The sequence below is a fragment of the Electrona antarctica genome, assembly GCF_951216825.1.
Source record: "Electrona antarctica genome assembly, chromosome: 8".
NCBI classification, from domain to species: Eukaryota; Metazoa; Chordata; class Actinopteri; order Myctophiformes; family Myctophidae; genus Electrona; species Electrona antarctica.
The window spans coordinates 51,003,548-51,027,628 of NC_136789.1; the positions used below are offsets into that span (position 1 = coordinate 51,003,548).

Sequence of the window (24,081 nt, forward strand, 5' to 3'; positions counted from 1 at the left end):
GAGGAGGCGACGCGCGGCCGTCGGAGGCCCCCCTGGGGGGGGGCGGCTCCAAACCGACCGCAGCTTAAATAGGTGAAAAATCAACTGCGACGGGCTGCGATGCGATTATTGTTTCTTTAAAAAAAAAACACTGCCTAGCGCGAGGCCTCGCATGCGCGAGGCCCTGTGCGGCCGCACCACTCGCACTACCCTTAAAGCGGCCCTGTACATAGCCTACACACTCAATCGTCCATTCCAGTAATCCTTGAGTGCTTTCACCATTACTGACTCTACGTCTTCTCTCACCACAGCATGTGCGTCTGCTCCTGTCCTGTCTCCTGTCCTGGCCAGAAGCAGCTCCAGCGACGTGTCATCATGCAGAAAGCCTGAAAAAACCACCTGTCTCAGTGACCTCTGACTATAGAACATCTAGTTTGTTAGTTTCCAGTTCAACCATAGACCCCTGTTTTTATATATATCTGTAGATGTATGTAAATCAGTACTATTAAAAGATAGTTGATTTGATGTCAAGTTTGTTTTATTTTATCTCATGTAGGCGTATGGTATTTATACATTTTGACCAATTCCTAATACTCGTTCAGGCTCAAACTGTCATGATATTGCATCAAAGGCCACGGTGATACAAATCATTCAACAAGACCACAATGGAAATAAGTCTGACTTTATTTCAGTGAATGTGTTTTATTGTACTGTAACATAAGGTTTAAAAAACATGGCCACACAGGCAAAGTTTGTCCTCTACTCAGATTACAAAAATCAGACAGTGTGCAAGAATCCCAGAAGAAAAAGTATCAATATTGCTATATAGAAATACAAGTAAAAGTCCAGAATTTAAAATGTACTTCAGTAAAAGCACGACAATATAGGTAAAGGCTTAGGAGTAGTACATGTCTAATATTTGAAGATTAGATCACATTGATTTATCAATCCAGATTGTGTACAACAGCAACATACAAAGTAAATTGTATCTATATAATATACTGTATACTTCATGGGAGTTCCTTGAAAGCCACTTCTTCATCTCTTCAGTCGAAGACAGCCACCGAGACCTCAGCTCCTGCATCAAATAAAGTATTATGCAATTATGGGCCATTTTTGCAAAAATGTTGAAAAATAGCAAATGTAGCCTACAATCTCGCAGCACGGCACCAAGTGACGCACTGAGCTTGTATATCTGCTATTTTTGAATAGCCAATGCTAATACAGATGCTTTCCCGGTTTTAAATGCTTTTATGTTTGGTTTGTAGTTTGCAGCTTGATATGGAAAAATGTAGCTCTGGTCCATAGCCTTCTGCAGAGCAAGGCTATGGACCAGAGCTAGGAAAAATGGTGGTGTTTATGTGGAGGGTGTTCCAGTTACAAACAGCAAAAAAGGTCTTTAGCTGTAAGCATCAGAGACACTCGGTATGTCAAATTCATTTATAGACATCACAACAACAACCACGTGTAACAACAACCATGTATTTTGAAAGGAAATGCATGTGGTCGTAGCTTTAGTTTATTACGACATACCTCTGTTCTGCTTCGATGATGATGATGATCCGCGTCAATTCTTCCATTAGATTGCGGTCGAACTGGAAGATATCTGCGGTGGTGAAATGTTCACTGCACACCCAAAGTGGTTCGAGTACAGTACAGAGTACAGCTGGATGATTGCATCTGTATTTTCGTCATAACGAGTTCTAAAAACAAAGCCAGCCAGTGGCATCTCGAGTCCGCCGCACGGATACTTTCACCACCGACACACGTTCGAAATCACTACTATTACCGCTACTTACCAGAGACTAGGCTACTAACTACTATACCACCACTACTGCTGTTACTATAGATATAGAGAGTATGCGCATGCTTAAAGTGAATGGCACATCGAGTGGCAAATCGAGTGGCAAAGCAACAGGCAAAGTGAGTTTAACATTGTTTAATGTTGTTTAATGCAATCAGATATGACTTTTCTGTTTGGATGTATGGGCTGTCAAGGCCAGAAAGTAGTTTTTTGACACTCAGTAGGCGTTCCTGCATAACTTCCTGGTTTGATGATGATGTCACACGCATACCCTCTATTACTACCGCTAAATATGTAACCACCTCGGCTTCGCCTCGGTGGTTAAACTCCCTGTCGGTGAATTATCTCCCGACAATGACCACCTAGCCAGATATTATCCCGCTTATTACATGGCTAACTAACATAAATTAATACATTGACCCAAAACACAACAAAAAAAGTATTCCATAAGTTCGCGCTAGCTGCGTCTGCAGCTGCAGGGCTGGAGCACTGTCGGAAAACATTTTCGGGTCCTGCTTCGTCTATTTCTCGCTCAAATGTTTTCAAAAACATTTTTAAGAGCAATGTTTAGCTGTAAATGACATTGTGTGTCACTAGTGTGTGTGTGTGTGTGTTTACATGGCTGTCATGTTGGAAACAGCAGTAAATCAAACGGGGCGCAGCTGGTGCTCAGAGGGTTTGATTAGGCAGCGGTCATTATCGACACATAATTCACCGCTGAATTAAGCGATTGACCAATCAGAATCAAGCATTCAACCAAGCCATGTAATAATAGCTATTATTACTTCTATTGCTTTCAACTCCAAACAACAACACGAGAAACTTTCAACTTCCTGGGGGCCTGGGGCTGCCTGTCTGTCTGTCGTGCAATGCACTGTGGGTAATGTAGGAAATGAGCACACCGTTCCTCGGCTCGTTACATGAGCCGTTGTCAGTCACTGTATCGCCAAATGAAAATATTTATATTTTTTTCATGAACGGATATCATACTAAAGCATGACAAATGCCATGTTATAGTGGCGAACCGATCCTTTAATATTGTTTAAATAATAAATAAACAAATAAATAAGACTATTTTCAAAAGGGAAAACTGTTATATTATTATTGATAAGTGAATACATTATATGTTCATGTATAAGCTTTTAACATTAAAATATCATGTGGTTCGACTTGCCCCTCGACTTGGATCAACTTACCCCTTACCTGGGGCAAATTGAGCCACATGACCACTTTTTTTAAAAAGGTCATATTTTCATGGCCCTTTGTCATAGATGCTTTCTCATCATTTCAATTGATAGAAGACATCCTGAAATATGGGTAGAGCATTAGATTTTACTGCCATCTCATTTTGCCTTGCTTCCAGGACAACTTAAGCAAAAAGTGGTTCATCTTACCCCGTTCTCCCCTAACTAGTAACTAGTTACTTTCATAATTTAGTAACTAGTAAAGTAATTAGTTACTTTTTCAGACTAGTAACTATAACTATAACTAATTACTTTTTAAAAGTAACTTGAACAACACTGATAAATAAACATAGGCTATATCAGTGTGACGTCGTCTGTTAAGGCAATTTGGCAATTTGTTTTCACCATAACATGTTTTTTGTACAGTATCTTTCATTCCATTATATTACTCAACATTACTCAGTCTTTGAATCTGAAATGATTGATTGAATACTTATTATACTTTATGAACAGTTTGCAGAAAAGAGCACATGCAGTAAAGTAGCCTACATACAGTTCAATATATAACTAGGGATAGTATCTGGCTAGATATACAATGACCACCTAGCCAGATATTATCCCGCTTATTACATGGCTAACTAACATAAATTAATACATTGACCCAAAACACAACAAAAAAAGTATTCCATAAGTTCGCGCTGGCTGCGTCTGCAGCTGCAGGACTGTCGGAAAACAAGGAAGTGAGTTGATCAAATAGAATCCATTTCCGGGTCCTGCTTCGTCTATTTCTCACTCAAATGTTTTCAAAAACATTTTTAAGAGCAATGTTTAGCTGTAAATGACATTGTGTGTCACTAGTGTGTGTGTGTTTACATGGCTGTCATGTTGGAAACAGCAGTAAATCAAGCGGGGCGCAGCTGCGCAGCTGGTGCTCAGAGGGTTTGATTAGGCAGCGGTCATTATCGACACATAATTCACCGCTGAATTAAGCGATTGACCAATCAGAATCAAGCATTCAACCAAGCCATGTAATAAAATGTCTTAGGCCTGACTCACACCTTCACAACAGATTGATGTATAGCTGATGCATGAGACTTATTGACTGATGCAAGCTCACAATGCATTTCCAATGGGAGTCACATGGTTTGACACAACATTTGTGTTGTATGAGGGGGTGGGGGGCAGTCGAAACACAGCCGAAAGCCGTACAACACAAATGTTGTGTCAAACCATGTGACTTCCATTGGAAATGCATTGGGGCAAGATGTAAACAAACCCTTTCATACTGTACATCTAGCATGCATCAATGTTGTATGCTAGATCGAAAGGTGTGAGTCAGGCCTAAGAAAGCACTATGGCTTGTTTCCATTGGGGTGACGGTCCTTCAAATTAAATTCATCAGACATAATCTTGTATTTCGTAAATTATTGATTAAATACATAACATCAACAAGCATAAATTATGTTTTCCAAATATATATATTTTGACATGATAAATTGTGCAAATCCTGTCTGTCTGTTCTAAGTTATTTCTTTCTTGGTGTATCCAGTCATACTAGCTCTCGACACAGTCAAATGTTGAAATGAGTGGACTAAAAAGAACAAAAATAACGATTTCGCTACTCACCAATACAAAGACGGTTTTGTAGCGGCAAAAGCCTACTTTCCCGTGTGGCGGGGGGCTCAGAGTGCATCCACACTAAAGGAAAGTAGGCTTTCGCCTTTTATTGGTGAGTAGCAAAATCGCTCTTATTTTTGCAGAAGTCGACAGCCCGTGCACTGCAGTCTTCATGCGTCGGCAGTAAGTCAAGAGTAACATAGCCTTAAGGGGGTGGCGTGCTGCGACGGGGGAGGCGGCGACCCCAGGGTGATGTAGACCCCAGGGTCTACATCAACCTGGACAACAGCGAGGTGGGCACGTGTGGCTACTGCGGACTGCGCTTCAAGCAGGGGAGAGCGGCGGAGCCAGTCGTGCCGCAGCAGCACCACCTGCTGGCCGAGAGGAGCACCTTCGGCACACTGAAAGGCATGACGACCCAAGTGCTGCGGAGACTGTTCTGTTCCATTAAGGACGGCGTGTCTCTGTTTTCTAAGATGTTTGTCAGATTTAAGTCCCACAAGAAATGAAAAGGGCCTTCTAAACACTGACGGTTTTCTGAAAAACCCATGTTTCTATGTCAGTGGTGCTCAAACGTTTTCATATCAAGGAGCCCCAGAATGATCTGTATTTGGCCACCGACCCCCACCTGAAAATTATGTTGTTCCAGGGACCCCCCCTCCCCCCCTCCCCCCCAGAAGAAAAGATTTTAGTTCGTTCTGAAAGAACAAGATTTGCGCCACATTTTCACGATTTTTCAAAAATTGTAGACTCTTAGTGTGGCACTCGGTGCCGTGCTATGAGCTTGTAGATCTGCTATTTTTCAATAGCTAAAGTATAACAAGAGAGTCACAATAGTATAAATCCAAAACAGTCGCAATTATTCCAAACACTAGTCGGAAGATACAAAAATCACACCTGTGTGAACTGAGTGGTGCAGTGACGTCACACACTAACCATAGCAACCATGCTCCTTTTTTGAGTGGACAGGTACACGAACATACAGACAAAGCTGGTTGTTGGAGTGGTTTGCACCACTCAAAAGCTGGTTGTTGGAGTTGTTTGCACCACTCAAAAAGGAAGAAAATCCGACACAAGAATAACACCTAAAGAATAATCAAACTGAAGAACAAATTCGCCAAAGGCTTTAGGGTCCAGAAATCACAAATGAAAGGCACGAGACACACTGTGTAACACAAACACACTACTAAGTAAATAACTAAACAACAGGGAGATAACACAAACAAAGGACTACATAGCTGGAAATGGCCTCTAGAGAGCAACCAAAAGACACAGAACCACGACAAACTAACAGCCTCTTTCTCTTCCTTTCCGTGTAATAATTCCCTCACTTAAAAACAACATGAATAGTGTTGACTCTTTGTCCCCTCTATCCGCACCGAATGTTTCCGCAGAACATGAGAAATCTACAAGCTCACAACGAGCCACCACTTCGTGTATGTGAACCAAGGTTATAACAGTTAACTAAAACTAACTAAAAAACGAAAAGTAGAATAAAAAAAACATTTCAGTTAACTGAAACTAAATACAAACTAAAAATAAATAGAAAAACGATAACTAAACTGAAACTGTATTGTGTGTTCACAAAACTAACAGAAACTAGAACTGCACTCTGTCGAGTGCCTACTTGCTTGTTGCACAAAAGTAGGCCATAAATGGCCTACTAGTGCGCAAGCAGAGTACTGTCGACCGCTACAAAAAGTCAAATCTCAGCTTCTCTGTGAAAGAACGTTTGAAATATTGAATTATTAGGTTTAGCTATTTGCTACGTACCTAGTTTTTGGAGGTAAAGTAGTATTGTTAAGTATGGTAAGAGACGGCTTTCGATGGTGACGTATATGTCGATCAGTGTCGGGTTAATTAAAGGAAATGCCTCTATGTATATGTATATGTATTTGTAAGTTGATTAGCGGTATACTGTGGTTACTTTGCGTATGCCCCGTTTGATGCGTATGTATCGTAGCAGCATATGACGTCAGGTATAACTGGTATAACTAGCTCTCAATGATGACGTAATAAAGATGTGGATTAATCGGCTTTCGATGGTGACGTGTATGTCGATCAGTGTCGGGTGGATTAAAGGAAAGGTGAAAGGTGGAAAGGAAATGCCTCTATGTATGTATGTATATGTAATTTGTAATGATGATGTAATAAAGATGTGGATTAAAGGACCCAATGCCAGGGTGTAATTGGTTTTCGATGGTGACGTAATGACGATATGTTTTAGTGTCGGGAGAATTAAAGGTGCAGTGCAACGGAAATGGTGGACATTTTATTTTGAAGTTTCAAACGGTTTCAAGTTGAAACACCGGTCTGAAGTTTCTGAACCAATCAGAGCGTCGCATCCCTTCAGGCGATGGGACGGTAGCTAGGGACGGTAGCTATGCTATACGCAGCAAAGTCAAAGTCAAAGTCATACACGTTACCGCAGTGAAATTTGTTCTCCGCATTTGACCCATCTCTTGGAGCGGTGAGCCGCAGCCAAGGAGCGGTGAGCTGCAGCATGCGCCGCGCTCGGGAATCATTTGATTAGTAGATTTGACCCCCAATCCAACCCTTTGATGCTGAGTGCCAAGCAGGGAGGCATTGGGTCCCATTTTTACAGTCTTTGGTATGACCCGGCCGGGGATCGATCCCCCGATCTCCCAGTTTCATGGCGGACACTCTAACCACAAGGCCACAGCATGCTGTGTGTGTTTGTTTACAAATCAGATAACAGTAAACTGTACCAGTTTACTGTTATGTGGCTTATTTCTACCCTATAATGTTTTCAGATACATATTTTAGCGTGATGATTAAGTTGAAACCGAGTAATACACTGTCTGGATGATATCTTGAATGGGAACAAAAACGGAGGACTTCTGTAATCAGTAGCAGCTGTGCTGCACGGATGCGCACATATGGGGAATTAAACGGGTGAGCTTCATTTTTATAGGCTTTTATCGATGTGGGCCTCGACACGTCATCACGCAGCACGTTTTCGTTTTCAGGAAGTAATACAAAATATATTTGTATGGACTTTTTATATAAAAACACACAAAAATGAGAATTTGCCCATTTTTTTGGCATCCATTGTTAGGTATGCCCATATGATGACCACGGATATGGTCTAAAAGTGTGAAAATCATATTTTTCATTTCACTACACCTTTAAAGGTAATGCCCCTATGTATACATGTATACACATGTATGTAATCTGACACCACTGCCATATCAAGCACAAGTAGTCATTACGTCATACGCTGGCACGGCGCATACGCATCAAACGGCGACTGATAGATAAATTCTGACATGTTGTTTACACGTCATGTCAAGTTGGCCACTCCATCATATTCTGTTGGTCAACTCAGATAGAACTTGGGCCCAGACCGTGTTCCATATAGGTCATATTTGGTCATCTTGCCCTTTTTATAATTTTACTCTTAGCCTACTGCCTGTTTACTCCGGGTTGTTCTCCTTATCCTATTTATGTCATGTCACCATCCACGTGCCTAATCATCTCAGCCCTATATTATCCTTTATATTATTATCATACTTATATTATGGGTTTCCGGACGCCAAGTTCAGATTCACTGTCTCTATTAGACTTTCCCCAGTCAAGTTAACTTGCCATACTGAGAGGTCTATTTTGATTTGAGACATGTATTTGACCTTGGTGCCTAGTGAGAAAGTAGATAGCAGGCCATTTCTCTCTGTCGAAGAGTTCACAGCTTGCAGGGAAAGAATGTTATCTTCAGGTTGCCATAGCAACGCCAGCCTCTGTGCTTTCCCGGTCTATGGCCATCAATGACGGAACCAAGGAAGATGTCACGATACCAGTCTCATCATCCATGTGCTGGTCCAATGAGTGCTCGACAACCAGCACCACCGTGGATATTGCGGAAATGAACTATCTATTCAGCCAATGAACGTTTATCAACAACTGACGTCAGATGCAGTATAAGCCAGGAAGATGCTGTGAAGAGGGGCAGTTCGGATCCATATTGGAACAATTGAATACTCTAAATTATAGTGATGTATTGTACTATGATTATTATTATTATCTGAACCATGTAGCACATTCTCTATGTAAATTGACTTTATTACCTACTAAAAATTACAGTTAAAACCTTAAACTTCCTCTCAGAACTTTATTTCGTCTGTCTCCAATTCGTTTTTAAGGTATCCTTCTATTTTTTATGGTAGAGTGACTGTCATTCAAGATTTAAAGGGCTACTCACTCATTTTTAAGGTAAATACAGCACGGTATTTGGTCTCCCTGCTGGGTTATTGAAGATATATATATTTACAGTCCTTTCTAATTAGCATTACAGAATAGATATAATTTATTTTTATCCATTAATACGATCCTTGGGGTCGCCGGAATTTAATTTCCATCAGCGACATGGACGAGAACTAAGTGTATCCAAATCCCACCTCAAAGTATGTTGATATCATAGGGCACTGCACTGAGTGTCATGCACATTTGTTGAACATTTGTTCAAAGATTGTTGGACAACCACTTCAGAAACTCTATACATCCACGTATGATAACAGCATCCTAAGGTTGGCAAGGAATATCACCTCTAAATGGAGTTGGAACAACAGATGTTCAGGAGGCGGAGAAACGCACATTGGCCCTGCCTTCATGCCACTCTCCGCCCTCCACGTCAATCTACCCGTCCCCATTTATACCTGCCCAGTACCACCCAGAATCCTCCATGTTTTCGCCCGCCTCGCTGCGTCGCACACTAGCCGCCTTCCCACAGGCTTCTCGCAACCCACCCCCACCCCTTCACCTCCACAGCAGCTTCTCTCCCCGCTCCCCCCAAAGGAGCTTTTCCGGCACTAGAACCACTACATTCACCTTGCCAAAAGTGGATCAAACGATTAAAAACAAAACTCTCTCCTCTCCTTCTCAGGTTCCTGCTGGGGGATATCGTCCATGCGCACCGTAAGACGAACGCCTTACGACGAACGCCACACGACTAGTGCCATACGACCTCCTCCCCAAAGACTACAGGGTCGGCGACCCCCCCGGAACCTACACATCTGCATTCATTCATTCTTCCTCCATCCCTCCATTTCCTCACTGTCAATAAATCCCTTAAACCTCCCAATGGTGTGTTTATTCCGACTAGTGAATACTAAGCATGTGTTGTATGGAGAATAGAGGTTGCTACATTCAGGAGGGAGATATGGTGTACCAGCATACAATAAGGTCAGACTAAAGAGGTTGTGTGTTGGCACAAAAAGCCGATTTGCTAAGACACAATACATTCTCCTTTCAATGGCAAATGTGACTCTGGTTATGACATGCTGTATATAGGAGGGGCTAGTGCCCCTCAATAATTGAGGGGAGAAATAATAAACAATTTTGGTCACACCATTGTTTTTCCAACTTTAACAGGCTGTTTATGGTTACCATTCTTAGCAGACCATTTTTCTTTCTTTTTTCATTTTCACACTTGAGGCTTCATGTTCAGGGCAAGGGATCAGATAAGTCATTTAATTTTGTGGCTTTCAAAACCAAGGGCCTAGCTATACCTACCAAAATATGTATAGCATGTGACCTTCGAGGCCACATTTCTGTCCATCTTTCATAAGAAAGTGTGAGTTCAAAGTTCAGGTCATAAATGTGCACCTTGCACTGCAGCGAGGGAACAAAATAAACATCAGGTCATTCTTCACACCTGTCAGCTATTGTGTTTAGATCTTGCAAATGTGTGTAGAGGGCGAGGCTATAAGGTGTCATTTTGCTCTCAAGTTGACTTATTCTGTCCACACTTTCAGTTGGAACTGCTATACTGTATACCTGCCCTTGTGGACTTCTCCTGCATCAATGACTTAAAATGTCATCCTTGCTGCAAGCTGCCACCCATCCGTCATCTTGGATACATCGAGGGCAACATGAGGCTTTCAACTGCAAACAATGATAAAAAGAATCATGTGAGGAATCCACAGCAGACCATGGAAAGCAGAGTCCAGACATACATACAGGCCATGGCCATGGAGAGCAGCATTCACAGATCGAGGCTGTACAGGCAGTCGAAGAAGAGCTGGGTCCAGACATCCGCGCCAGCCATGGACATGGACATCAGGTAACAAACGTCCAAGCCAGCCATGGACATCAGGTAACAGACCTTCACACCAGCCATGGAGATCAGGGTACCCACGGAGGCGATCATGGAGGTCAGGCTGCAAGTGATGGAGAGCAGGATGTACAGGAAGTGCTGAAAAAGAAAAAGATGTTGAGTCCCCATCAAGGGAAGAACCTATTGAGGCCTTGGTCTTCCACTAAAAAAGAGGAAGCCGACATACCTTATCCCTTGCCCTGAGTGGCTACATGAAGACTCTACAGTGAAGCGGAAAACAATGAAAATTGGTCTGCTAAGAAATGTCAACCATGAACAGCCTGTTAAAGTTGGGAAAGCACACGTTGGTGTGACCAATACCTGTGCCTTTGATTCTTTTTGCCAATGTCACAGTTGTGCATTCTGTGACAGTCCAAATTTTTGTCAACAGAGAGGTCCACAGGAATGGTAAATGGTGCATTTATATAGCGCCTTTATCCAAGGCGCTTTACATAGATTGTGCATTACATTCACCCATTCACACACACATTCATACACCGATTGCAGCGGAAGCCATGCAAGGTACCAACCAGCACATCGGGAGCAATTTGGGGTTCAGTGTCTTGCCCAAGGACACTTCGACTTGTAGACAGGAGGAGCCGTGATTCAAACCGCCGACCCATGGATCATTGGACGACCTGCTCTACCTCTTGAGCCACAGTCGCTATAGAATGATATGTTTCATTTACAACACTTTAGAAACAAGAAAAACAACCACAATTACCAATATTTACAAGCAACTTTACAGAAAAAGAAGCCCAAAGTCGTTTATATTAAACAGACATGGCAACACTGCTGAGCAGGGCAGAGATCGCTCTTGTGTCAAATCAAACATTGGTCTTTGCATTTAAGAGGTGGTCAGACCCAGGTGTAATCGGTATGCGCGGAGTGTTTTTAGGTCAAGGGCTTAATAGCAAATTGCGCGAAGCGAATATAATTAACATATGGACACTCCCCCAATGCTAAAATATGCAGGAACGTGGTATGCCATATGTGTGTACGTTCAGCACGGCTTCCATAATACGAAAGGGCGCAGAGCGAGGCCAACAATCTGTAATAGCCTATACCGCATGGGTTGTGGACGTTCAAAATCCCAGCCACAGTGTTGCTTCCCCCCAGTAGGCTACGTTCACATTCAATAGATCCTATTTTTTTTTTTTATCAATTTTGTATTTATTTTATATTTTCTAACAAGACAAACATGTAAATCACCAATGCACATAGGTGGCCTTAACATTATTCCATGGTTGATCTGTGTTTGCAACACCGCCAGAACCTAAATTGAGGGCAGAGGAGATTGTATCGTCAGATTATACCACATCCACATCAAGCAGAAAGGTTTCAACATTTTAAAGGACTTCTCACATCCAGCCCAACCCTGGCCTCAATTCAGTGGTCTCCTTCGGGTAAGACACTGTAGTAGCCTATAAAGACACTCACTTCCACAATAGCATTTGGGTTAGTTAGGTTCGTTTTAGGGATTTTAGCTGTTTTTGACGGGGGCATTTGAGCATGGGGCTAAATATGTATTTTGTTTTACAAAATTATATAGCGATTTATTTTTATTATTTACTATAGTCCTACTAGACCCCAAGAAATTACATCTTGCCACAAAAGATCATAGGATCTATTTTCTGGTTATAAAATTAATTGGTCCAAATCGATACTTATGCCACTATAATCTGTTGATTTAAGCCACCTTCCAGTCCATTCACAAAACCATGGTTTTACTTATTTAGGCATTCAAATCAGACCCACAATCCCAACCTTAATTAAAGACAATTTTACTTTGGTCTTAACTAAAGTTAAGAGGGACCTTAATGGTTGGCTTGGTTTAAAAGCGGGTCTTCATGGTCGAGTGTCCATTATAAAAATGAATATACTCCCTCGGATCAATTTCTTATTCTCTATGTTACCTTTTTCCCCTCCACAAAACTGTGGTTACACACACACACACACGCACACACACACACACACATTCCGCATGTTCTGAAAAGGGTTGATGGACATAGGCTACCATATGGAATCTCTATGGATTGAAGACAGAATATAGTGTATTCAGATTGGAATACAGACGTATTCTGAATGAATAATAAATACAGGATATTTGAATGATTGCAAATTAAACCAATTCTTTGTCAAATAATTGGTTCAGGAAAATAATAACATCATACAATGTTTGACTCTATTTTTTTAATTTCCACTATTGTGGTGTGGTACGTGTGTCTAATAGATCTAGAGAGAACACAAAGAACATTTCTGATTGGCATATTGGCTTTCAAGAAGAAGGCGGGCTACACCTGTCAACATTGCTGAGTAGCATAGGGAGACATTGACTGATATTTAAAACCACAAATAAAAGCCAGCTTTTATCCGATTTGCTCATTACTTTGACTCTAAACTCTAAAGCGAATATAATTAACATATGGACACTCCCCCAATGCTAAAATATGCAGGAACGTGGTATGCAATTTACAATTTACAATTTAGGCATTTAGCAGACGCTCTTAATCCAGAGCGACTTACAATAAGCAAGAACAAAAGCATGGGAATACATCACATATGTAAAAAGCATTTATCGCGAAACATGCGTAAGCTAAGAACGTGACTAGAACATATCTATATAATGACACTATACATATAAACTATAACTAGAACATATCTATATAATGACACTATACATATAAACTACACATATATGCTATACTATGCTGTACATATATACTATGAAGTGCTATGACTACTATACACTATATACTATGAAGTGCTATGACTACATACAATGCACTTATTGTGCTGTCTACATGACATGCTATAAGTCTGTTTCAAATGCTATATAAGTCTAAGAAGTGCTGTCTAAGGGGGGTAGGGTAAGTGCCATATGTGTGTGCGTTCAGCACGGCTTCCACAATACGAAAGGGCACAGAGCGAGGCCAAAAATCTGTAATAGCCTATACCGCATGGGTTGTGGACGTTCAAAATCCCAGTAGGTAGTAAATTCCCCCCAGTAGGCTACATTCACATTCAATAGATCCTATTTATTTTCTGTTATCAATTTTTTATTCATTTTATATTTTCTAACAAAGACACACATGTAAATCACCAATGCACATAGGTGGCCTTACACAGGGACAGCTAAAACAATGAAACAAAGACAATAAAAAAGTGGGGGGGGGGGGGAATCGACAGATACAGACAAGGGAGCCAAAAGCAAACTGTTGGTCACAACGTCATATCAATTAAATAATGAATTGAACTGCGTCAAGAGCTTTGGACCAGTTGTCCACAGTGTCCGCTCTGGCACCATTTATCCTGGCAATAGAACGCTCCAGTAAACAAATAATATTATCAGAAAAGCAACTAAGCCAATTTCTCTTCAAGTTAACAGTCTGTTCAAATCAGTTTTTGATAATTGTTTTCTTAGCAGCAGTTGAGGCAGCTAATAATATGCGTTTGTCCTGAAAGGTTAATGCAATGTTTGGGTTATAACCAATGAGAAAGAGGGCTGGGCAGCTGGGAAGAGCTTTACCAACAATGGTTGCTACAATCTCCTTAATCCAATTCCAAAAACCTTTGCTAGAGGGGCAATGCCAAAACATATGTAAATAGTGTCCTTTAACAGAAGAACAGATAGTACAGAAGTCTGAATTAACTAATTTACATTTAAATATACGCTCAGGCGTAAAGTAAAATGTATGTATAAACTTATAATGAATAATCTGGTGAGCTGTATTTTTAGATGAGGAGGAAATAATATTCCAAACAGAAGGCCGGTCCCATTGATTGCTTGATTGAAATATTTATTAACAGTTTGCAGAATTACAGTACATTTCAAGCACAAACTCAATACAAAGACTGTTAACTGTGAGTGGACGACCCAATTAAGCATTACACTTGTTTACAAGAGGGTCCACCTTGTTCAATTCATCAACATTTAGAGACGTACAAATAGACACTTCTATATAGTCAAAGAACAGAACAGGAATTCATCAAACAAAATGCAATGCCTGGAAAATCGTTTCCCAACTGTTTATGACTAAGTGGTTTGGTTACAGAAATAAGTTCATCATAAATATTGAGGCTACTAATTTGCTTTTGGTTGTGACTAATTGTACCAAAGGGTGTTGGGGTAAAGCTGCATCCCAGGGTACACCATATGTTCTCAATGCTGTGCGGAGCTTGAGATAGAAAAACCACGAGGAGCCTGGAAGAGAATAATCATCAGGTCTTGAAAAGACCGGAGACATTGATTGTTAAAGATATCGCCTAAAACATGAACACCTTTTTTTGACCACTGTGGGAAGGAGAACGGTAAAGATCCAGAAAGGAGAGCGTTATTGTGTCAGATAGGAGACAGCGAATGAAACTTACAATCAATAGACAACCGTTTCAGTATGCAGCGCCAGATGGACAGTGTGTTGGCAATAATTGGTCCCATACGCGATTCTACAACATTTTGTTTGATTGAGGTGAAAGGTAAGTCCTGAATCCTGACTGGAGAGGATAAAGCATTTTCTAATACTCGCGGCAAGAAGCATCCGATGTGGAGTCCAACCAGGTATTGATGGCTATTATTTGGAAGGCCCAATAATAGATTTTAAAGTTAGGTAGGGAAAGACCAGCAGCGGTTTTAGGGCGAGAGAGGGTGGAGAAGCTGATCCTATGAGTTTTCCCATTCCAAATGAATTTCCTATATACAGAGTCAAGATCCTTGAAAAGGTTTTGTGGAGGGGAAAAAGGTAACATAGAGAATAAGAAATTGATCCGAGGGAGTATATTCATTTTTATAATGGACACTCGACCATGAAGACCCGCTTTTAAACCAAGCCAACCATTAAGGTCCCTCTTAACTTTAGTTAAGACCAAAGTAAAATTGTCTTTAATTAAGGTTGGGATTGTGGGTCTGATTTGAATGCCTAACTAAGTAAAACCATGGTTTTGTGAATGGACTGGAAGGTAGCTTAAATCAACAGATTATAGTGGCATAAGTATCGATTTGGACCAATTCATTTTATAACCAGAAAATAGATCCTATGATCTTCTGTGTCAAGATGTAATTTCTTGGGGTCTAGTAGGACTATAGTAAATAACAAAAATAAATCGCTATATAATTTTGTAAAAATAAATACATATTTAGCCCCATGCTCAAATGCCCCCGTCAAAAACAGCTAAAATCCCTAAAACGAACCTAACTAACCCAAATGCTATTATGGAAGTGAGTGTCTTTATAGACGCCTTATCAGACGACGTCACACTGATAAGAAACGGCATGCACGCGCATAAAGGCAGCAGAAGAACACCACCTCTCAAAGATGCAATGGAAAAGTTCTAACTGCACTCACGTGTAAAAATGCCCCATCAAACTTTCAGATGCTGTTTTTCTCCCAGTGTGGAGGAAGAATGATTAGGATTTTTATTGTGATCTCTCGCCCTTGAAATATATAATCCTTGGTTTCTGTTGTGTTTGAACAATAATAGCAATTCAAAACAGTTGTCCTCAAAACCACACCTCCAGTCGCTGTCATAAGAACGGGAGGTGCGCTCATGAACACAGCAGCAGAGCCTATTTGTGCACGGCTGCACGTGCACCTGCAGCGGGCCATCAAGTATCATGTATGCTTTGTCCCGCGATGGTGTCGCGCACACAGACCTCTACGCTCACAACAGTCGCATCTGCGATGCGATGTGAGCTTGTATATCAGCTGTTCTCTGTGCGCAATACTGTTGGGCTTTGAAGTATAAATGTCTCCTAGGGTGCATCTCACTAGCCAACTCACAAGAGGAGGTTGAATGGACTGAAACCAGCGCTCCCCAAAACAACAGGTTTGGAGATCTGTTGGGAATTGATTACATGAAACAGTCACCCGTGCGCCCAGTCCCAATGTTTGTAAACAAATAATTGGTCTATAGGCTACTACAGTGTCTTACCCGAAGGAGACCACTGAATTGAGGCCAGGGTTGGGCTGGATGTGAGAAGTCCTTTCTGCTTGATGTGGATGTGGTATAAAATGACGATACAATCTCCTCTGCCCTCAATTTAGGTTCTGGCGGTGTTGCAAACACAGATCAACCATGGAATAATGTTGTGTGGTTTGTCTTATACATGCTTCTTAATTCTCAATGCAGAACAAACTTCTCATTCAGAACAAGCATAAGATCCTGTTTAACAGTAGCCAAGAAAGCTTTGGTACATTTTTATGAAGAAAAAAAAACTAAATCAAAACAAAAAAAGCATACCAGTATACATACAACTATGTACATGGTAAGTATAGATTAAAATGTTCAATATGTTCATGTTTACTTGAATACCTGAACTGAACTAGCAACTAGAAAGGTCGCAATTTTAAAAAATTGCAAAGTGTGGTTGCCGCAGTGGCTTACATATGCCCCTCCCACTGATATTACCAGCCAATTACAATGTCGCTTCACCCCTGTGATCATGCGCAAGTAATTCGGAGGGTATTTATCCCCCAAAAATCATGTTTTTGCGACAAACGGTTACATTTTTAACAATTGCGGCGCCCCCTATGGATGAAAATGGAATTGCTTTCGGCTCTGGGTTGAGTAACCCACCCGTGACAAGTGATTCAAATTTGGGATGGATTGGACATTCCGTTCGTGATTTGTGGCGTTTTTTGTAAAGTAGGCCCCTCCCACTAACTTCGGAAGCCGATTACGGCCGAACGATACGCACTATCAAAATTCTGCCGGTGGTGTTTTCATCGGAAAGGTCCAGAGATCATGTGTACTGATTTTTGTGAGATTTGGACAAAATCTGTAGGAGGAAAAGCAAAAAGTGTGTTTTGGAGAAAATTCAAAATGGCGAAAAATCTATCATGACGCAAGTGATGCGACATGACCCAAGGAATCCAGGGAAAAGATAATTTTGATTTTACGACCTACGGTTCAAGAGTTATAAGCCAAAACGTAAAGTGGGCTGTTATAGCGCCACCATGAGGCCGACCGATAACATTATAAGTTGATTAATTTTAGTAATTATTATGAACCTACCCTCCAAGTTTTGTAACTATAGTGCTTACAGTCTCTGAGGAAAAAATACTTGAATGTGAGAAAATGCAAATCGCATTTTCCCATTCATGTCAATGGGGAAATTCTATTCACTAATAAATTAATATCAATTAAACTATACAACATTTCTCTTAAAAAAATACAAGCACATCCTTCCCGATGAAGCCGGTCAATTTGACATATGGCTCAAGTGCGTACAGTCAAAACTGTGGGAGGAGTAGCACATAAAAAAAAAGACTACTCCAGTAAAATAATAAAGTGTTACAAGTACTATAGTCTGGTTGCCCTTTGGGCAACCACACTAATTATAACATAAAATATCCAATTATCCAAACCTAGTGCCTTTATACCAAGGGATACCAAAACCACTATATTGTTAAGAAAAGGAACATTATGATTAAACAGATTAGAATAAGATCGATACCAAGGGACCATTACAAAATAAAGAGAAGGCACTGGATAATCTCAACTAAAAGCAATTTATACGAGTTAGGTTAAAGTCTAAATAACTTTTCACTTTGTAAAACATGGCATTGAAGGTCAAACGATTTGTGACCATTGCTGCATCAACTATAATAATAAAAAAATACTATTGGTGCTTAGTGCAGAAAGGTTGGTTCCTTTGAGCTATGTTCTAACAGTAATTATCCATTTCTATAATGTCCAGAGTTGAATCATTTCTATAAATGCCTGTATCGTATTAGAATTGGGAGGGATGAATAATAGATTAGATAGATAGATATTTCGACAGAGAGTCCAAATGTATTCAGACTCTTTTTGACTGTGAACGGGTTATTTTAATCTTCAAAATTGCTTAATCTGTCGTTGACGTCATCAAAGTAGTCCTCAGCGAAGCGCAGCATCTGGTTGACGGCAGTGAGGAGCAGGATGTCACAGTTCTGGTCCACCTCTAGGTGATGGGTGTAGTTCATCACAGGAACCACACAGGACAGAGGAATGCCCAGACGCTGGCTCGCCTCCTGGAGCTGCAGCAACACAGCACAACAGATGAACGTTAGCTTGGCTCAGTGGTTCCCAAACCGAGCGTCCCCAAATTATTTTTGGGGACACCCACTCAAGCTCAGTGAGGTAGTGTTGGTTTCCTATGGTTTGTCTTTGGTAGAACTCACCTTGTTCTTGATGTAGAGGCTGCGATAAACATTGGTCAGGTCCTCTTCCACAGCGGGACAGGCTTCATCCACTTTAGTCAACAGGACCAACTGAGGGATCCCTGGAGAACAGCACCACAACAAACATGTTCAACAGCTGTAAAACATAAAGGACCCCAGGCTGTGCAATTGTGATACTTTTGTTTTGTAAACCAAGGACTTAAATGTTCCACTATTAGATAGTGGATTGCTATTCATGTCTCATCTCCAAATCATACAAACATATTGTGTCAATAAGGTAGAAATTGTGCCAATAATGGACATTAATGCTATTTCTATAAAATATTGCGTCGACAACTCACATGAAAATATTTCATCACATGTGATGACACTACGCTAACAGTATGTGATAAAATGTAATTGACATGATGTAATGTTGTTCTGTTGATCATTGACTGACTTCCCTCCACCACTTACGCCTGGTTTCTTGCTGAAAATAGCCGATCTACAAACACACAACACGTGGCATTGAGACTTTCTTCGAGCCACAACGCCTTACAGTTAAACATTACTATTAATTTTGGAAGCAAGCTTCACTAGGAGAGATCTTGACATTGATATGCCTGAATTATACTACATATGGATTGCCTAAAATAGCCGATCTACAAGCTCACAATGTGTTGCGGTTGAAACGCACAATAAGCTTGATTTCGGCTATTTTCGAGACGTGCGGCGCTGCATAAATTGGGCCTTACAGTGATGCTGCGTTTGACCAACTGACCGATTAGGTTGACCTTGCTTCGAATGTCGTTCAGTTTGCCCTCCAGCTCGGGGGGCATGATGGCGATCTTGTTGGCGGCGATGACGTAGGCCACGCAGTGGATCTTGTTCTTAAGATCTGGACTCTCCTTGTAGTCCATGTCCTCTGCTTGCAACGGAACTGCAGCGTTGAACTGTGAAGAGTTGGGGAAAGAAAACACATTAATTTCACTGATGACTGACTGAATAATGTTGATTTAATGCAACACAAGTCAATGATGATTGAAATAAGATGATCCTCTTCAACAAAGCAATAACCACAATTAGTATTTTACTAAAACTCTATAAAAGGGTTTTCAGTTAGAAATGTGAGTAGATTCACCTGATATCCGTCTTTAATGTGACCTCTCAACATGCTGCTTACGTCGTCCACACTAAGCCCCGCCCCCGTGGTCTCCTCCAATCCCATGGTGTCACACAAGGTGATTGGCAGTTTGCCCGTCTTTCCAGCTTGAAATTGGTAGGTGCGAAACTGTGGGATGTACAATGGTCAAAGTTATCAGCTGTTTTTCACTCCAAGTTACAAAAAGCACATAGCTTCAAAAGCAAAACACAATTGACTCTGCCAGGCAGATGACCAACCAGCCTCCACATACTTTACTCACTACTAAAGGAACTCAACATATCAAACAGGGCATTTAGAGGAATTCACTGAGGAACCAAAGGAACCAAAACACAAAGGAAAACAGTGACCTTCACCGTTGACTGCATCAACAAACTTCCTCCCTCCCCACACTGGCCACGTTTACATGAGGACTTTTAACCCCCTTTAATTCTGAATAAAAGTTAAATCCTATTAAACGTTGTCATGTAAACACCTACAAAAACTTAAATCCGAATGAAAATGCTCGATGCGATTTAAAAAACATTCCGATGTCACTGGCCGGATTATTCCGATGTTGAATGCGATTGAAAGAAAATTGGACTCATGTACACTCCTTCCTCATTTCCAAGGCGCTCCAACTCCAAGGCGCTCATATCCAAGGGGCGCCGAGGAGTTTGCACATAGAGCGCGTTATTTCGTGCATTTTGCAGATCCAAAATCCACACAAAAAACGTGGAGCAGGCTGCAGCAGCAGTGCTGATGATCCCCCTGGTCGGTGAGTGTTCAAAGATCGAACTGTCCCGAGTTGATCATGATCACTCTGATAACATGTTTGATATAGGCTAGCCTTATGTATCTGGATTGATTAATGTGTAGGCTACAGTGCATCGGGGCCTCGGGGGACTCACAGAAAGACAGTGGAGGAGAGAGGACGCAATGCCGTCAGCCCACACACACACACACACACACACACACACACACACACACACACACACACACACACACACACACACACACACACACACACACACACACACACACACAAGAATACGCTATGTCCATCCTATCCCCTTAAACTTTTATAGGCTATATCCTAACTTGTCTATTCCAATAAGTTGCAACCAAAACGTCATGAAACATAACAGCTTTGCAGTTTAATTGCATTGATGAGCAGCTGCAATCAATCTAGTATTAAACACCCAATTTATTCTCTGGTAGCCTACAGTATTTTGGCCGGAATATATGCCATGCCATGATGATGCGGCGATAGTGTATCGTGCAGATAAGCTATACATTATGCTTTATGCGATGTACAAGACCACAGATGGGACACGTTGTCAGCCTGTAGATCAGCTCTTACTTACACAATGTACGTGCATTGTGCAAAGACGAAGCACAAATAAATCCAATAGCCTTGTGAGGCGCGCAGCGAAAAATTTATAAATGCGATGCCCCCCCCCCCCCCCCTCTCTGTTTTACTGCTTCGTGTGTGTGTGTCAGTGTGTGTGTGTGTGTGTGTGTGTGTGTGTGCGCGCGTTCAACAGTCTCTCTCTCTCTCTGGTCCAGTGCTTACAGCGAGAGAGAGACTCGCTGTAAGTACTGGACCAGGGCTACGTCGATATATATCACACCGACGACACCGTCCATGTAAACACTCATTCGGAATGACCATTTCCCATGGAAACTCGCAGCAAAAAACATTACTTCCGAAGTATTTTATTCAGAAGTATTTATTCGGAATGATCAGCCTGCATGTAACTGCGGCCACTGATGGGAAATCCCAGTGGGACTACCATTTCATATGCTTGTTAAGTTGTATTGCCTAGCATTCATCTGTGCCCTCTTTGTCAACCAAGAACGTCCACACTTGTTACGGTTGTGGGTCAGAGTTACATAGCAGTGGGCAGAGGGTCACCTGGGTGGTGAGGCTGGTTTTAGCGCCGCCAGTCATGGCCTGGTTAGTGACATGTCCTTTGAAGACGGACTTGATGGAGTTGAAAAGGCTGGACTTCCCTGCTCCCACTGGTCCAATGAGCAGAACCTTGACCTGGGTCAGAGAACCGATGGTGGGCTCGTAGGTCTGTATTTGGACCAGCAGCTTTGTCCTATTCCTGTGGAGACCAGAGTCCAACAGATTCAACGTTTCAGCATGTGTCAGATACAGTATAATGTATGAGTAGTACAGTATGTGTAGTATAAACAAAGTCTGGTTAAACTTGTAGCGATCGGCTATCGCACCCTCGCACACACACGCACCCACTCACACCACCGCAACTATTCATGTCCGCCCAGTACACTCACAGAGTAACATCAGCTCAGCGACACGCCCCCGACACTTGTTACGACATTTTGAGAACTTTGAGAACTACAGTAGGTGGAGAAATTCTGTAAATGTCTGGTTTCAATAGATGTTTCATCATTCTTTCAGTTTACACAAATTTAACCATAAACAAACACAATAGAAACATTTCTGTTGTGGAAGTGATGCTTAGAACCCTTTGGTGTTCTAAGCATTGTGTTATACTTTAGCTATTGAAAAATAGCAAATCTATGAGCTTGTATGTCTGCTATTTTTTTTAAATCGTGAAAATGTAGTGCAAAGCTTTGAAAATATATTCTTTCAGAGCGAACGTTTCTAACTAAAATCTTTGATGCTGGGGGAGGGAGGTCGGTGGCCAAATGCAGATATTTCTGGGGGTCCTTGACATGAAATAGTTTGAGCACCACTGACATAGAAACATGAGGATCAGGATTTAGAATACATTTGTAGAATCGTCCTCAGGTCCTCCTCAAAAACTATGATGCATCTCAAGGGGCCGTCCGTCTAAGTCTGTCTTTCTGGTTAATTTGTTTTATAAATATCGAACCAATGAAAATAAATAATAACAACATTGGATCCAGTGGAACACAGTATTTTTGTTTGTTTGTTTGTTTTTACATTTCTAGAAGAGTAACGCTTTTGGGCATTCAAGTTTTCCACCTGACAGCTACAATAGTTCAGTATTGTGTTGTGTGGTATATGGTATACCTGTAATTAAACTAATCCAGATCCATACTTACTCAGGAGTCCAGGCCATGTTCCTCCATGGCTTCTCAAGGAGTTTACTTTCTGCTGAAACATCTAGAAACATCTCCACGGTCAGACTCAGAGCAACATTAAAGACAACTCAAACATCTTGTAGGCTATGTTTGTCTTTGTATTCATTGAACTCACCTCCTATTTTATAAACTTCACATTCAACCAGCTGCAGGTCGTTGCCATGCATTTTTGCAGCATTGAAATTGTAATAATCTTGACTAGGACTGTTGTACACGACAGCTTGGCCATTAACACAAAAACCTAAATTGTCTCCAAAATAAGGACCATGGTTGCCGTGCATTAACACTGCATAAGCGGGATTGGTGACCTGATGTTTGAGAACCTTTCCCCTGTTAAAGGTGAAAAGAAAAGCCTCGGCATCGTTCCCAAAAGCACCACTTTGATTAAAAGATATACTGGTGTATCCCCCAAAGACGAAGCTAGAGTCATTGTAGCCCACGGACAGAGTGGGCCCCTGGTTGTCACATCTCTGGTGGAACTCTGCTGCAGCGTAACCATGGACTGAAGCCTTGTAGAGGAGCTTCAGGGTCACGTTTCCTAGCTGGGAGCACAGCTCACTCTGCTGGGCCTTTGTCAGCCTGGGATTCATGATCCAGTAGGTATGGATTATCTGATTGAACAAAAAATGATAGCCATTGCAGTACCTAAATAACACTTATTTTTGAACAACACCAATACAAAGGCTGTTTGTGTAATTAGAAAGCCTACTTTACTTAGTGGACGCACCACCGCACGTATAAAATGCACTTTTTGGCCAGAAAGGGATTTGTTTTGCACAAACCGTCTTAGTATTGGTGAGTAGGTAAAACATTCTTTACATTTTCACTACAGAGGAGGGGCTGGTCTACGTTTCATGCCAGGCAGGGGAGAGAACAGTCCCATATAGCCTTAATGCAACGGCAGTAAAGTGCATTAGGCTTTGGACCAGAGCTATATAAAAATATATAATTTAAATATAAAAAAGGCATCTGCCACTTGAATTAAGGTGACTTGACTTGATTGA

General features: G+C 41.4%; 1 protein-coding gene across 1 annotated transcript; it reads right to left on the minus strand.

Moving 5' to 3' along the window:
• Positions 1 to 18,522: 18,522 nt before the first annotated feature.
• On the minus strand, positions 18,523 to 23,667 carry LOC306928832 (interferon-induced protein 44-like; the record flags this gene model as incomplete). The annotated part of the gene is made up of 7 exons (XM_079509104.1): positions 18,523 to 18,711; positions 18,856 to 18,956; positions 19,616 to 19,787; positions 19,976 to 20,125; positions 21,894 to 22,089; positions 23,039 to 23,099; positions 23,193 to 23,667. The coding sequence occupies 7 exons, from the start codon at positions 23,665 to 23,667 to the stop codon at positions 18,523 to 18,525; spliced, it is 1,344 nt and encodes a 447-aa protein (XP_079365230.1).
• Positions 23,668 to 24,081: the final 414 nt, after the last annotated feature.